Below are 17,224 nucleotides of genomic sequence, written 5' to 3'. Positions count from 1 at the left end.
CCCCACACTTCAAGGAACACATCTGGAAGGTCTCAAGCAGCCAGAATTTATTGAAGAAAATTCAGTACCAAGGAAGGAACTGATCTCTGAGTACTAAAATTAACATGACTGTAATCAAAGATTAGATTTTTTTTTTTTTACCTCATTAGTACCTTGTTTGTGGCTCACAAACTCAGCAGGAATTATGATTATAATTATGATTTGTTTGCAGTGGTAAAACCTTTGAGTGATGCTCACTCAAAACAGTGGTAAAACCTTTGAGATGACGCTTCACCAAATGTCCTGTCATGTCTCATCTGTGCTCCTTTCCATGCCAAAAGCAGCTGTGCCCCCCAACAGCCCCTTCATGGGAGGCACATCAGGACAGGGCTCTCAGCAGTCTCAGTTCCCTGCCTGCAGTGGTCCCATGAGGAGCTGTTGGGGGGTGACACAGACGACATGGTCCCAGCTGGCCTCCAAGTTTCCCAAAAACCCCATTTCTGAGCTTTGAGAAGGGCGTGGAGAGAATGACCTGAATGTGCCAGTGCTTCCCAGGGAGTGGGGAGGGCCAGGCTCTGTTCCACAGGCTGTACAGTCCCTGAGCACCCACGAGGGATATTCACATAGAGCTATTCTGCATCCAGGGATTGCCATGCAGGAAATGCTGCAGCCAGGGCAGTGTGGGACAGCAAGGAGGAGTGCCAGCAGCTCCACCCTTGCTGTGCCACATGCCAGTTCCTCCCTGGCATGGAGGAACCTGGCCAGGCTCTCCTGCACGTGTGGTCTGTGAAGAAGAGCCACCAACTGTGCAACCCATCATCTCTAATTCAGCATTTTGATTCAAGCTATTGCTTGTCCATTTGTAGTAACCTGTTAATGCTCTAATGGTGTCTCCCAGTACCATTCACCCTCATTACATTTAATTTTCTAGTTACAAGCAGCAGGGATGAGGGCTGGGCACTGGGACAGCTCAGGGGTTCTGATCAGTGGGGTCACACTTCAGCATGACTTTGACCCCCTCACCCCTCTTGGTGGTCTCAAAGGCCTCCAGAGCCTTCTCCAGGGGAAAACGGTGTGTAACCAAGGGCTTGATGTTGATCCGCTTGGAGGCGAGAAGAGCGATGGCCACAGGCCACCTGCAAGGGAAACAGAGCAGGGGATGAGAGCAGCCACTAGGCTGGAGTCCAGGAAAAGAGCATGGACAGCTTGGATCATCAGTTATCTCCTTAGCCCAGGGAAGTTTTGCCTGCAAAAAACCTTCTGGTGTCTGGTAAGGGAGATGGGACAAGCCAACTGCTCTGGGCTGTTGAGCTCTGAGAAGACAGGCACTGCTACACAGAGAGTTGAGAGCATAAGTGAAATCACAGGAAGCAAGTGAGAATCACAGGAAACTACTACTTTGGAAGCCCTGAATGAAAACCAAAACTGCCATGCTCTCCTTTTCTCTTGCCCGGCCTCTTGCCCATACACTGACCATGGTGGAGCTCAAACTCGTGGACTCAGTGCAGGGAGAAAAAAGGAAAAGCCTCAGCCAGCTTCCAACCTCTTCTGTGGCACAGAGTCCCTCATAGGGATTGTGCTGCCACTCTGTTTAGAATCATAGAAACACTAAGATTGGAAAAGGCCTCCAAGATCACCAGTTTCAACCATGAATGGGCCAAATTAGAGCAACAGGGATACAAAGAGATGCAGCAGCTAATCCAGTTCCCAAACTGCCTACTTAATAACACTTCTCATTTTAAGAAGGAGCGTGATGACATCCCATAAATCCTCCCTGGAGAGGTACAGATTAAGAAAAGAGACTTTCTCCACTAGGAAGAAAGTAGAGCTCTGAAGGATTTTAACTTGGAGACACGTCAGCCCCCCCAGCAGGAGACTCACGTGTTGCAGTAGCGGAATACCCCACGGATGTCCACTTCCCGCACGGCCGCGTTCACGATGGGCACCGTCACCATCTCAGGCCCCAGCCCCACCAGAACCAAGGTGCCTCCAGAACGAGTGGCCTGGAGAGCAAACACACAAACAGGTTACATTTTGCAGAGCACAGTTGCAGGAGCCTGTGCAGGGTCTGTCAAAAATAAAGCCAGCCTTTGTGGCTGCTATGGACTGCCTGGGGCACAGCAGAGAAGGCAGGGGGAGGCGGGATGCTGTCAGGAGTGTGTAAGAGTGAAACATGTGGTAATCAAAGCAAAAAATGCAATCTTGTGAAAACCTCAGAAGGAATCCCATTCTGAAAACCCTATTCTGAAAAATGGCTGGCATTTAGGACTACAAAAAGTACTTCAGGATTTCAGTGGGAGAGATTTAAAACTAAGAGCCTGATGCTCTACTGGAATTTCTCTTTTTGCAGTTTGTCCCATTCCCCTCCTGTCCTTTCACTGTGAAACTCCACATTAACCTTCCCCCATCTTCCTGTTAGGATATTCATGGCAGCAAAACATCCCTTTCTTAATTGCTTCTTTCATTCCTTCTGTAATTAATTTTCTTGATTACTTTTCTTATTTGGACATAACTTCAATGGATGCTGCTGTCCTACTCCCTGGGTTTGGGGATCTTACTGGAGTCTCCTTGGTAAGTGGCTAAGCACCCAAACATCAAATTAATTATCCCCATGCTGATGTTAACACTTTAATTGTCTGTCTCAGTTTATTGTCTAAGGAGCAGCTTTTCTTCCCAAACCAAGCTCACTAAATTAAGCACTGTGGGAGTGAAATAGCTCATTCACTGAACCATCCCAGAAAAAACCAGACCAACACCATCACTGGTCTGCCTTTGGAACAAGTGGTACTCACATAAATTCCAGCCTGGATACAGGCTTGCACTCCTGTGCACTCCACAGTTATCTCAGGCATGCAGCCAAGCACACTTTCCACTTTGGAGGCCACCTCCTGCGGGGTCTCGTTCTTCACCTGAATGGTGAAATCTGCCCCCACCTCCTTGGCTGTTTGCAGGCGAGAGGCAGATAAGTCTGTGGAAAGAAAACCAAGCCAAGAATTGGAGCATTATGTGAAAGAGGGAGAAGAACCTGAACCTGGCATCTGCTCACTACATGTGTGCACAGGACAGTGCACAACCAGAAGAGGTGACGATTCACCCCTTCCTGGCAGGCAGAGAATGATCATAAAATCCTGGAACAGTTTGGGTTGGAAGGGACTTCAAAGCTCCACTCCACACTTTGAAGTTCCATTCCCTGCCATGGGCGTTTTCTCTTTGGTACTGCCAGAACACTGAGAGTGCATCAAGAGAGTAGACATGGCTATGGACAGCACCAAGAAATCCTTCCAACAGGAGACAACAGGCTCAGAGGATCATTAATGTGGCCATTTCACTTCCAACAGTACCCAATGAGAACAGACCATGAGCTCTCTAAGGGCTTCCTCAAGGAACGCTCAGCAGGTGCCTTCAGCTGAGCAAACTGCAGAATGCATTCCTTGTAAACACTTAGTGTGTCTGCACTGCCACAGAGCTGGCTTGCTCTTTACCCTCCTTGTAGCAGCTCTGGAGGCTGCTGAGCATCTCTCAGACTGTTTCTGTCACAGATGAATGAGCAGGCAAGCCCATAAAGAAAAAAGGGAGTGGACCTGGTAAGAAGGTGGACCTGAGACACCCCATTAACATGGAGCAACAAAGCTGGTGATGATAAACATCTGTGAGGGCATGGCTGTACTCCTGTACTCTGCTCTGAGGGATCTTGACAGGGCTCTAAGTATCACCTGAAGATACACAGGGGGTTTGTACCAAGCTGTCCTGCTGGGGCATCCCACATCCCATGGAGGAAAGCCACCTATTCCTCTCCAGGCACCAATGGCAACCAGGCCACCTCTGGAGATAAGGACATGGACAGATGAGAAGAGTGGGATTTCCCAGGAAGGAATCACCTCTTTTCCCTACACTAAAGCAGTGGTCTACAGGGGTCTGCATGCTGGCACTGGAAAAGATAAAACAGCCAAGATTTCCTAGATCCAAAATTGAGGGGTGGTCTCCTCCAAGAGGCTTGAAGACTCAGAAAACGACGCCTGTGGTAGAGGCACACACAGCAAAAAACACCCCTCTCACCAGGGCACAGTCTTCAGAGAACTCAGAGATGGGGTGGGGTGAAAATATCAAGGGGAAGAGGAGGAGGAGAAGGCCAGTTCTCCAACATGAGCTGCTCTGACTCAGCTGCAGTCCTGGGAGTGAGCCAGAGGCTCTACCCTGCCCATCCCTCAGCAAAAATGATGGCACTCACTGGCAGGGCAGGGGATGGACAGGCACTCACTGGCAGGCCAGATGTTGGACATGCCCCCACAGGAAGGCTCGGGATGCCAAGTGTGGGCACAACTACCAAGCTGAGCACGCAGGAGAGCTGAGGAGGGTGTTTCAACAAAGGGTAACAAAGGGTAAAAAAATGCAGACTAAAGAGGAAAAGCCAAGGCTGAAAAGAAAGGGCAGCACCACCCTGGAAGCCCCAACATGGGCTCGTTCCTGTGGCTGCAGGAGTCACCTCTGTCCCTTCCAAGCTCTTTGGGATTTCATTTGGGACTTCACTGGGCTCCAGGCTGTGTGTGGGGTCATGCTTGACCCCAGCTGAGCTGCACTCAGAGACCTCCCACGCACCAACTGCATGGCCAGGAGCTTTTTGAGGCACTTCAAGTGCTATAAAACACTTTTGCCCAGCATGGTTGGTGTCTCCCAAATCTCAGTGTATGGCAAGGAGACCACAGGGGCTTAACAGTCCTCTCAAGACTAAACTCCCTGTGAAGATTGGTCTCACAATACCAGTTCACAGCAGACACAGATTCTGGATTCTACCACTTTTAACATCTCCTAAGTCACTAATGTACTTTAAATTAAAATATATATATATATAAATATTATATATGCATAATATATAACTATATAAAATATTAGAGATCTTCTAGTCTATATTTTACATATTTCATACGTTCTTTCTAGCAGAAATAAACCACAGGCAGTGTCCCAGAGTAACAAGGCAGCCAGTGCATTTCAAAGTGGCCACAAAATCACTCCCAGACAGCAAAAAAATCCCACATCTTCCCTGCAGCTGGCCTCTGGTTTGCTGACCTGCTTGGGAAGGAAGCCCTGGCTCTAAGCAGCACATGGAATGCAGCAGCAACACTGTCAGCCCTGGCCAGGGCTGCAGTAACATCCCAGAACACCTGAATCACCAGGAAGCACTTAGTGAAGCAGACAGATCTGCAGGTCACTGCATTGTTCAGAGCTCCAGACACTTGTGAGTCTTGGGGAGGATCAAGTCCTTTGCACTTTAAACCCACGCACCTCTTGGGAAACTGGTCAATTAAACAATTAATGGCTTGCATCTTGCCTCTAGTCAGAAGTTTGTTTTCACTTCCCAGCCCCTGGAGCTAATTAAAGTTTGGTTTGCTTCCAGTGAAGTTATCAAATTACCCTTAAGCTTCTCATGATGGTTTATGAGCCAACTTAACAAGCAAATAAATACTCTTGATTATTCTCAGATTTTCTTTGTTCATCTTCTTTCTCAAAGGAGTTGAGCTCTGTACAGTTACTCACCTCCCCTGACCTTGAATTCCAGAGTTTCTGGAAGCATCAACACCCAGAACTTCAGACTGAGATAGAACAAGGAGAATCATTTCCCTTAAGCAGGAATTATTAAGTGCACCTTCAGTGACAGACAGTGCAATGCAAGACAGCCCAACATGAACACCTAAATTGCCCCTTCACTTGCTGGGAGAAAAGCTGATTTTTTACATGCATCTGAGGAGAAAAGTAGCTTTTCAGAGCAACAGCAAGGCAGGAAGACAGGAGAAGGTTGCCCATAAATATCAATCACACCCACTCAGGAGTGGAGTGGAGAAAGACACAGACCTTTTGGAAGAGTAGATGAGGACCCATGAAACAAAATTATCTTCTCACCCAACTGGAGTCCATTAAATATATCAAACACTCCAGGCAAGCCAAAGACAGAAGTTGTAGGAGGTGAGTTCTCACAAAAAAGCTTTTCTAAATATTTCTAGATCTGTGAGAAACTTGTCAAAGCAAACACAAACTTTTAAAGCCATAAGTGCTGCACAGACAAAGCTCTTCAGAGACACATGATAAAAGCACAGGGCAATGAATTCAGATAATCTGGTAGCAAAGTACAAGAGGGCCTCTGTGGGCAGACAGGCACCTCACAGGTGTTGGCTCCTAAAGCCAAAACAAAAAGCAGTTCCTTGAGACAGGCAGCAAAATCTCCAGCAGCACAAGCCAAACCAAACCCATTCCTCAGCTCACGGTCAAATATTTGACTTGGGACAGCACCTTCATGGTGTGAGCACCTCAGCCAAACCCCTCTCATGTGGAAGAGACATCCACGAGTCAGAATCAGCACCTAGGCTAGCACATAAAGATAGGAAAGGGTAATTCCATGTATCCAAGCTTGCTGATCCTACAAAGCAAGCAGCAGGCACCTCCCGTGGCACATGACAGCCAGCTCAGCTTGCCAAGGTCCCCATCAGGAGCTAAGGGGGAAGACACTCCCATTCCTGGAGCAGGAATGAGGGGCAGGCTGGGCCAGCTGCCTCAGCCCCACCAACCCCACTGACCAAGCCTTCCCCACCCAGGGAACGGGACACCCCCAGCCCCTGCACCAGCCCAGCTGGGCACGAGGTTCCTCGTGCATGATTCAGGAGGCAGAGCTGTTTTTCCTGGCACAGCAAACATCATCCTCAAATGACAACACTTCACAAAATCTGAGGTGTGGACCGACCACATCCATCAAGCACACACACCTGCAGGGTGAGGTCAGCACAGCTAAAAATGCCCTGGACTCAACAGCAAAGGGATTAAGGGAGGAGAAGGTCTCGTGTTTTGTCCTGAGCTACTACTGAAGGATGTTTCTGTGAAGGCAAGAGGGTGGGACCTGAATTTTATCTCTTGACCCAAAGTGGGTCAAGTAAGATACAGTAATGGAAAGGTCAAAAATACACTTGTTACACACCAGGAGGTGAGTAACAGCCTTCTGGAAGGTCAAGAGCCTTTAGGGCTTTGACATAAAAACTGCAGCAGTCTGTGCTCAATGTCCAGTGGCACCTCTAACTGCTCCTCCTGGCCTTCACCACTCAGAAAGACTGAAGACCCATAGTGGGAGCTGGAAGCACCATTTCCAGACCCTGCTCACCCCCCAGGTGGAAATTTCAGCCAGAGAACATCCTCAGGTTACTCCAGCTCTCCATCCTTCTGGGCAAGCTACAGAGAGAGAGGGCCTGAACCTTACAGGAGAGCTAGAAGGATCTGGGCTAGGTTAGCATGGCAAAAAAAGGGGGGATGGAATGGCTGTCTCAACAACCTGAAGGACAGCTGCAAAGGTGGTGAAGACTCAGTTCTTCCATAAAGGGGGAATCTCCATAAATGACAGTTTGTGAGTGGACCCTAGAAAAAGCTTCATCATTAAGAGATGCTAACCTGGAAAAGGTATCTAGAAAGATGGGATCTCCTTCCTCAGAGGTTTTCCTGACACAACTGGACAAAGACATTCCTGCAAGCAGCAGCTCAACTAGAAACGTCCAGGATACAATTATGCAAGGAACACCCACTTCTGAAATGTAGAGACCTTGAAAAGGCCATTTCAGCCACTGTGGATAACCAGTGAATAATGAAACCCCCAGCAGGAGCAGATAGAAGGGCAGAGAAAGACAAGTGGAGAAGCAGAGTGTGGCTGCACACACAAAACAGTGGGCAAACACTGTCTGGGCCATCATCTAGCACTACCAGAGGTAAAAATAACCTGCAAAGATGAAACTTCCCTAGAAGGGTGGTCAGGTACTGGAACAGGCTGTACAGGGAAGTGGTGGAATCACCATCCCTGGAACTGTTCAAAAAACATGTGGATGAGGCACTTAGATGAACATGGTTGGGCTTGGCAGTGCTGGGTAATGGTTGGACTCAATGGTCTAAGTGGCTTTTTCCAACCTTAATGATTTTGTGATTCTGTATGGTGGGAAACAGGCACACTCTGAAAGGGCTGAAAGGACTTACCTGAAACCACCACGACTGCTGCACCCATCATCTTAGCAACAATCACATTAACGAGGCCGATTGGTCCTGGGCACAAAGAGAGAAAGAGAACGTGTACCACTGCCAGGCAGCACCAGCCCCACCTCTGAACATGCCCAGAGCTCAGCGTGTCCCTGGCCAGAGGAACAGCCCCAAGGTCCCCCTCATCCCCTCCAGCAGAGCCCAGAAGCAGAGCCTGAGCCTGCCCATCCCTCCCAGCAGGCAGGGAACCCAAGGACTGGCTGTGAGCACTGTACCAGAGCCAGACACGAAGACTTTGCTTCCCAGAGTGACTCCTGCTCTTTTGCAGGCGTGGATTCCCACCGAGAGGGGCTCGATAAGGGCTCCTTCCTCAAAGGTGACATTATCTGGAAGCCTGCAAGAATGGGACACAAGGAACAGTCACAATGTAGTTCATGAGGGTGATGGGGAAAGCCATGACACTCAAAAATCAAACATGGGTGTAAAGCACAGTGGTAAAACACACTGCCACCTGTGGTCAGGGAAATATGCTGGAATACACTTCAAGAGATTCCATTGCTTCTTTCCCTCCTCTGAAGCAGCATCAAGTGCACCTGATGCATTTTTCAGTGAGGTTTGTCCAAGCACCACACCCAGGGACCCACAAACTTCCCCACATCAACTCTCCAGTACCTGGTGAGGCAACAAGGATTCCTTTGCCACTCATTCCATTAGAATAAACCCCCCAGTTGCATATGTACTACCCCGAAGCTGCCCTATGGCTCACCCACCAGTGAGCTCCCAGAACCCTCACCAGGGCTGAATCAGCTTTTAGAAAACATCCTGCTGCCAAAGGTGAGGCCACCAGGAAAGGCAGCCAGATCCAGGTGTCCCTTCCTGGTAACAGCCAGGATCACCTTCCCTGATCCTGTTTTGGACTAGCACACCAAGAGTTTTAACAAGTGGACTGGTCCCAGTATGCATCCTCCCATGTGCAGTGGGTATCAAACATGTTTTGGACAAAAACAGTCCTGTAACACAGCCAACATAAGTGACAGAGAAAAAGCAGAGGAAGTGAAACCCTTCTGAGCTGCTGAAAAAAATCATTCTCAGCCCCCAAACACTGCCCACCAGCAAGCCACCAGTGTGGGTTCTCACACTGCTCTGGAAGCTGTGCCTGCCAGGAGGGTCAGCAGGGACAGTGACAGCACTGGGAAGCTCAAGGTCAGATCTCAGCCAGGCCAATGTGAAGCCAAAGAAATGGAAATGATGGCTGTGGGAAGACAGCTACAAGGTATCTGCATATCTCTTATTTCCAACAGCTTTAAAGGTCTGACTCCAAGAGTTCCATTGTCACAGAGTCTGGCACCATGTCTGCTGCTGCTGGGTTTGGGCACTGCCCTGTCAATGGGGAGGGCATGATTCCCCCTCCATCAAGTTACTCAGAGCACCCACCACAGAGTCTGTCCACAGCAGGACACTGCCCAAATGTGTGAAAGCTCACTGAGCTCAGCCATCATCTGTGCTGGCAGAGTGACTGCGTGCCAGGCAACCTGCTCTACATGAGCCAGCCACAGCACTGCTGATGTGAAACTGGGAGCACCAGGTCCAGGCTCTGCATCCCAAAGCTTAAAAATAAAATAAAACAAAAAAAAAAATAGCCAAAGTAATATTTGATCAAATTGGAGGAGAAAAGCAAAAGCCTGGAAGAAGCCAGCTACAAACCATCACCAAAAACTTGTGATGCCATCAGAAAATGTTATTTTGATACACAGGAAATCAATGGCAGTGGGTCTGGACAGTGAGATGCTAATCCCAACCAGACCAGCACCTCATCCTGACAGCAGTTGCTTGGTATCTGCTTTGAAAGCCTCCTGCCTGAGGACTCCCAGGAGAAGAGCAGTCAGGTCCCTCCTTCCAACTGACAGGATCCTGAACACCTTCTGTGCAGACACCAAAGATCAATCCCAAGGATGTTCCTGCTCATGGAAGTACCAGCTCCAGACACACTGAACAAGAACAAGCTCCACAGGTAGAGCTGCCTGAAGGGGGGACACTACTTGGGCTATTTTAACTCCTTGTTAAAGGCACTTAAGTGGGTATAACGTTGTACCAGATTTTTCAGGTCTTTGGAGTATTTGAGGCCCTGGCACAGGTTGCCCAGAGAAGTTTTGGCTGCCCCATCCCTGGAAGTGCTCAAGGTCAGGCTGAATGGAGCATACAGCAATGTGGGACAGTGGAAGGTGTCCCTGTCCATGGCAGGGGTTGGAGTGGGAAGAGCTTTAAGGTCCCTTCCCAACCGAACGCTTTTGGGATTCTACGATTTGCCAGAGGGTTTAAACACAGATTTGCTTCTAAGCAAATGTGCCAGTGCTGCCACAATTAATAACATATTCAAGTTTGCTGAACTGGACATGAAAACAGATATGTTGTAATGCTGGTAGCTTCATAGAGGCACTCAGAAACACATGAAAAAACAGCTCAGCAGGGCTAGTGCTTTCTGTTCCTGCTCTGCTCAAAGTGGGGTGACTTTGTTTCAAATGACAGAGTGAGATGTCAGCAGTCATCCTGGTGTTTCCTGAAAAGCAGCAGCAAAACTCAGCTCAGAGAACCAGACAAACACCTTCAGGCACCGGCCTAGGAAGGCAAGGATATGGAAAAAGACAGGAGAGAAACCAAGAGCAAGGAGCAAATGGGAAAAGGAAAAGAATTAAAGGGTAAACCAGTGGTGACATCCCAGGAGACATGCAAGAAATGTTTATGTCTGGCACCTGAGGGGATAAACTGTCTGCCTGACAAACCCTTTGCAAAGTGGCTGCCATCCAAGCTTAGGCATGTTATTTATGGATCAGAAAGCAACAGAACCTGTTGGGACCACATAAAGAGTGTTCCAAAGGGCCAAGAGGTGATTGCTGCAGCTAATCTCCCCCCAGGGAGTGTGTATTTCCCCGTGGAGGGAGCAGGGACTGACTTGTAGCAGTAGCTTGCACTGTGCTTGTAGTAGCGGCACAGGTTGCCGTCGTCGGGCGGCGTCGCGCAGAAGAAGATGGTGGGGGACAGGTTGTAGCGCCCAGATTTGCAGAATTCATCCATCTCCCTTGGGACACCTGGCTCGATGGCCACACGGTCACCTGCCAGGATGAAAGCACATGGAGTGGGTCAGGGACAGGGTGGCACACAAGCAGCAGTAGCACCAAAAAGCACAGAAACGCTGGCAGCACACAGGCAGGAGGGGCGTGAGGAAGGTCTTGCTGGGAACCAGGCTGGTTCCCAATGCTCCCTTCACAGCAGCCCCATCACTGAGATCTTCCCAGGTACTTGGAAAGAGATGGTGTTGCACAGGCACAGATGGAAGCTCAGCCCCACACACACACCTTCCTCCAGCTGCCTTGCAGCCAACCTCAGCAGATGAAGGGGCAGCCCCCAGGCAATCACACTGTGATCAGATATTTTTCTGAAGCTGTAGAAGAGGAAATACTAAGGATGGAGCAGGTGAGCTTGGAGGTTTGCTCCACCATGCTGCCAGCTGGAAAGGGCTGTTCCTTGGGAATCACAGAATTTGTGTTGAAGGGACCTTAAAGCTCAGCTTGTTCCACTCCCTGCCATGAGCAGGGACACCTTCCACTAAGCCAGGTTGCTCCAAGCCCTGTCCAACCCGGCCTTGAACACTTCCAGGGATGGGGCAGCCACAGCTGCTCTGGGCACCCTGTGCCAGGGCCTCACCAGCCTCACAGGGAAGGAAGCTTAAGGTGCAGAACACCCAGGAGCCTGGCAGGATTTATCTGGGAACAGAGACAGCTTGGTGCTACAACAGAGTAGCCCAGGGTGCTGGAAGGACACATGCTGCAGGACAAAGAGCTATTATTTAAGTGCAGCCACAAAGCAGGATGGACCAGAGAAAACAGTGTGAGCAAAGTACAACTTGCAAGTACACAAGGGACACAAAGCCTCACATTTATTTGGCAGAGGAATCTGAGCCAAACCTCTGAGCAAAGCTCTTCACCAACAGGCTTTCAGGCAGACTCAGGGATAATCAGGATGGAAGTAAGGAGCCATCTAGGCCACTGCATCCCCTCTGAGCTGGCCAACAACAGGTGTCTGACAGGACAGAGGCAGGATAGGCACACACTGAATACTCTCACTTTATACACAGCTGCGAGGCCCCCCAAGTCACAGGTGGTTTGTTTGTATTTAGTAACACTCAACAACTTCTCCTTCCACCACACAAACTACATGGTCTGCTGCATCTCAGGTGAATGCTGCACCTCACTGTGCCTTGCTCTGGTGCTGGAGCAATCTCTTCTGCCAGCCCTCACATCCTTGAGCTGTCTCTCTAGCTCTCAGCTCGAGTTCCTGACTTGGACATTTGTCAGAGATGCTGCTCCACATGTCGTTATCTCCTTGTCCTCCTCTGAACCCTTCTCACTTGTTTTACATCCTTTTGGAAAGGAGGAGACCAGAACTGCATGCAGAGTTCCAGATGTGCACTGACATCCTTTGAGTGTCCCTTTCCCAACAGTGATTTTCACTGCAGTGGAGCCAATGCTGCTATGCAGTGTAAGAACCAAAGGTCTCACCCCTCAGCAGTGATGGTCAGCACAGCATTTTAGATATGAAGCTGGTTTTGTTTGTTCTGTCGTGGATATCACTTTGTGTTTGCCTGCATTGAATCCCACTTGCATCTCCCTAACACCTCTCTGGTCTCTCTGTAACTTTTGCTGGCTCTCCTCCACATCCTCTCCACCTTGCCTAAGTTGCTGTCATCACCAAACTTTACAAAATTCCCTGCTCAGTCCATTTTCCAGGATATTCATAAGCACAGCAAGCTGTGGAGGTCCCAGCACAGGGCCTGCAGCAGTGGCTCCAGTGACCCCTGCACTGCAGGAGGCCGTTTGCTCCTTCAAGAGCACACACAGAGAAGAAACACTCACAGCAGGTTGCTGGCAAGAGCTATAGATGTGGTTTCTGAAGCTTTATCAAGCCTCCTTAAAAGCCACCTTGTACCAATATACACTCTGCTCTGCATTAAGATACAGCCAGGCCAGCTCAACACATCCCAGGATAAAGCTACCTAAGGAATATCACATTCCAGTGGCCAAGATCGGTGACTAACTGCAGCACAGTGACACTTCTTGAAGGAGGTCACCCCGTGAGTTCAGAACTTCAGATGAATTTACATGACAGAAAAAAACACAGCCTGTTATCGACACATTCTCGGAACTGATTAGGAGGAAAACAAACAAATGGGTTTGGTTCCAGATACCTGGTTTCAGATGAGTCACCCCAGAGCCCACTTTTACGACAGTCCCGGAAGCTTCGTGTCCCAGCACCATGGGACTCTTGACAACAAAATCCCCAATCCGACCGTGCTGCCAGTAGTGAACGTCGGAGCCGCAGATGCCAACGGAATGCATGCGCAGGAGGACCTCTGCCAGGAAAGGAGGGAAGGTTCCTTGTAGAAAAACCAACCTTAGGCACGGGGAGAGCAGCACGTGGGCCCCAGAGCAAAGGCCGAGCCGGTATCGGCACATCCAAATTCACTGGCATTCAATCAACACACCAGAACTGTGCGTGCACACGTTGGGAGAGCGGCACGTTCACGAGCCACCCGCTCAAATACAAAACTATGCAATGATTCACAAAGCAAGAAGGCTCAAGATAGGGCAAGACAAAAGCTGATGTCAGTAAAAATATGGTCAACAAAGTAATGCAATTTAAGAGGGGCGTTATTATTGCTGGAGCAGGAATAAAATAGCAAGTCCATTTAATTTTCCCTTCTCCCAAAGGTATGATTTCAGCCCCAGAGAGTTAGTGAATCGAATTTCTATCAGCCCATATGCCCATTCTATTAATGTTTAGTCCTGCATACAATCATCTGGAATGTCCCAAGAGCCATTTACTGTGACACACACAAACTGATGGAACAGGAAACAAAAAAAGCCAGATAAAGGGGTTTAGCTGTGACTGCTCCAGCTCTTCTTTTCAGCTGGAAAAGCGGCATTATCTGTTTCAGCCACACAATTGTTTTTTGCATCATTTTATACTTCCTCAGAAATATTTTATATTATCAAGGAGCAACAAAAAAGAATGAGAAAACAAAGAGAGAGAAGGAAGCAGCCAGAATCAGTCATCTATAGACCTACCATTAGGACCTGGTTCTGGGATTGGACGGTTTTCCTATGGACAAAAGGAAAAAAAAAAGCATTTAGCTGCTTGTTCATATCCCTGGGAATATCTATGGAAGCTTAGCTCTGGTTAGCTCAGGTAAATCCATAAGCAGAAGCAGGCAAGGTTTTTGGTTCTGGCTGCTCTGTAAGACATGGCTGTGCCACATGGAGCCTGCTCCTAAGCTCCCCTCATTTCCCACACTCAGTGGATAACACAGGTAGCTGTAGGAGTAAGCACACTGCCAGCTTGTAAATCCACTCTCCAAATTATTTTACAACATCAGGACAATACAATACCCACCCCGAGGATTATGTCTCTAAGAAAAGCCCCCCAGATCAGTGCCAACAGTAAACCCTTAAAAATTCATTTATTGCTCAAACTGTGAGGAGCACTGCTCTGCATTTTAACTGTTTAAATCCCAGCATATTCCTCAACTCCTGTTTTGTACTTCAGCATTCTAAACATCATGGAAAGACCAACTCTGAAAACATGCTCTCATATGACTAAACTGACTGAAATTTTCCAAGTTCAGACCTGTATCTGCAATTTTTCTCTGTGGGGGATTTGTTTTGTTACACTGAGGACACAGCCCAGAGCATTATTTCTAAAAGAGGTCAATCTAGATGTAACCTCTTTTACAGAAATGCAATAAGCACAGGATCTGGGGACACACCAGAGGTACAGACCACCTCAGACCGAGCAGAGAGCCCACAGTGAGAGATAAACCCAACTTCTACCTGAAAATGTGTGTGTCAAAAAAAAAAAACAAAACAAACCCCAAACCACTTTTTTTATTGGCAATAACAACTGTGCCCAGAAAACCTAGACACCTTGGTGGGAAGTGAATTCTCCAACCTGCTTTGGAGAAAATAGGAGCGACCAAAGTGGAGAGTGCCAAAGACACAAATTCTGCTCGTTGTCTGTTGACAACGTTGCTCGTTGTCCGTTGTCTGTTCTGAACTTCTCTGTCACTGAGAAGTTCAGAAAATGGTGACTGGTAAAGTAAACACAGCAAATACTTTCTGTGGAAGGAGACATGAAAAGAGAAGCCATGGTACAAGTATAAAACAAATAAATCCTCAATGGGCAGCAAAGAGGAGTCTGTGCAACTACTTAAGGGCAAGCAAACACAGGACAGGGATCACAGCAACTCTGCCCATGGGAAACATGTCCAAAAATCAAGAAAGGTGTGGGAATTACAGGAAGATGGTGTCACCCAGCTCAGGGTATCAATAACAGATAACAAGTTCAGAGTTCACTGCTGAGACTACTCCTACCACCAGTGGGTCAATACAGTGAGCACCATCCACAGGGTGGGAAGAAACTTCAAGGAAGTTTCAAGAAGCCTTAGAGGATCACACAAGGTGCTGCCAGTGAGGCAGGAGGGCACTGGTGACCAGCTCTAAGGTCTCCAGCAGCACAAATATCCAAGGAAAACTCACACATCTGGGTGTAAGCCAGTTTAGAGACCAGCCACACAGATGTGATGGAGCCAGTGTCCACCTTCACAAGTCTGAGACACCTTTGTTAAATCACAGGGGTTTGGAAACGTGTTCTTGAGCTAGAGGAACCACCTCAGCCCTCAACCCACTTTGATTTCTTTTGTTAGTCAGGCTACATGTGACTGTAGGGAAAGCACAATTGTATCAAAGGTGCCTGGGAGCAGCCTGGGAGCCACCAGGAGCCACCACTCAGGCTTTGGCACGTGTGGCTTCGGCTGGGCGGGACTGGCAAGAATCAACCAACCACTTCCCTGGTAATCATCCCCTAAACAAGGCGTGTGTCCAAAGTCTGTGTGTTCCCTGGAGCCCTCCTGCCAGGACTCTGTGTACAGAAAGCTGCCTGCCAATGTCTGCCCGTGGAAATCTTCCTTTCCCCCCTTTGGCACTCACCAAACTGGAAAACACTGCAGCAGCACCATAGTGATTCAGAACCCAGAAAAGCTGAGCGTTAGCAGCCAGAGAGGCAGAATGAGATTAAAGTACTGAAAAAGTACAAAATCAAGGCTCCCCCCTCCCTGTCTGGGAGGGTCCTCCAGCACCTGCTCCCCCTAAACCCTGTGTGCTGCTGCTCCCCTGGGCTCTGACAGCCCAAATAAGCAACAGCCAGCCTCCACCTGCTCCCTGGGAGTGCCTTCAGCTGGGAGAAGGGCTAATTGGGGGGGGTGTGGAGAGGTTTTTTGGGGATTCTGGGTTTCAGGGATAAAAGATTCTCCACCCAGAGTTAGCCAAGATCTCAAGATTGTCCCCTCCTGTGTCCCCGAAGCGCAGTCTGCAGCTGAAACCTTTCCAAGATCGGAAAACCAGAAAATGTACACGATAGGACACGCAAAGTTGCCGGAACCAGCTAAAAATAAATCACGCTTCTGACACTTGCATCCTTCCAGCAGAAGGAATGAGCATGCTTCTAGCATGCTTGAATGAGTGTATCTAAAAATTTACTTCTCTTGCAAAAAGGCTGCACCTCCCAGGCACATGAGGGCAGGTGCATTTTTTCTTCCTTTCCCCCCCCCCCCGCCCCCCCGTCCGGGTCATTCCCAGTAACGCCGTGAAGATCCCGAAGCGGCCACGGGCTTCCCCACAGAGGGGATGGCAGGGCCCAGCCATGGGACACCCCCGAATCTGGGTCCCCGCGTCCCCCAGGCCACCCCCAACCGGCCATAGGGGCCGGTTCAGGCTCTCCGGAGCCGGGAGGAGCCGGGGCTGCCGGCCGGACCCCGCCGGTGCCCGGGCTCGCCCCGGGCTCTCCCCGGGCCCGCGGGGCCGCTCCCGCCGCGCCGCCCCCGCCCGGCCCCGGCTCCCCGCGGCCGTACCAGGCGCAGGTCCCCGGCTCGGTGAACCACCACGGCCACGTTCTGCCCCGGCGCCGCCATGGCTCAGCTCGGCACGGACCCGGGTCCAAGGATCGCTGCTGGGGGGCCGCCCGTGCTCCGGCAGGCCCGGCACCGCCCCCCGGCACGGAGCGGGCACGGAGCGGGCACGGAGGCTGCGGGCACGGCTCCGGCCGCGACCCCGGCGCCGGGCCCCGCTCCAGCTCCTGCTCCTGCTCCGGGCCCAGCTCCGCGCCCGGGTGCTCCAGGCCCAGCTCCCATTCCAGGCCT

At 49.7% G+C, this 17,224-nt stretch overlaps 1 protein-coding gene across 2 annotated transcripts; it reads right to left on the bottom strand.

The window, feature by feature from the left end:
• Window positions 1-25: 25 nt before the first annotated feature.
• Window positions 26-17,165, bottom strand: SORD (sorbitol dehydrogenase). 2 transcript variants are annotated; one of them, XM_064388634.1, is made up of 10 exons: window positions 16,017-16,147; window positions 14,980-15,118; window positions 14,100-14,133; window positions 13,220-13,384; window positions 10,928-11,087; window positions 8,253-8,371; window positions 7,978-8,043; window positions 2,772-2,947; window positions 1,861-1,982; window positions 26-1,115 (listed from the first exon to the last, which is right to left on the bottom strand). In XM_064388634.1, exons 1-10 carry the CDS (start codon window positions 16,043-16,045, stop codon window positions 950-952), a joined length of 1,176 nt encoding a protein of 391 aa, XP_064244704.1. In that variant the 5' UTR covers window positions 16,046-16,147; the 3' UTR covers window positions 26-949. The 2 variants fall into 2 exon arrangements, with proteins under 2 accessions (XP_064244704.1, XP_064244705.1); XM_064388635.1 differs by lacking the exons at window positions 14,980-15,118; window positions 16,017-16,147 and adding an exon at window positions 16,937-17,165.
• Between the last annotated feature and the right edge of the window lie 59 nt (window positions 17,166-17,224).

This window comes from Passer domesticus, chromosome 14 (assembly GCF_036417665.1).
Source record: "Passer domesticus isolate bPasDom1 chromosome 14, bPasDom1.hap1, whole genome shotgun sequence".
Taxonomy (NCBI): domain Eukaryota; kingdom Metazoa; phylum Chordata; class Aves; order Passeriformes; family Passeridae; genus Passer; species Passer domesticus.
Note: the sequence above shows the minus strand (reverse complement) of the source record. Positions and strands in the feature narration are given on the sequence as shown.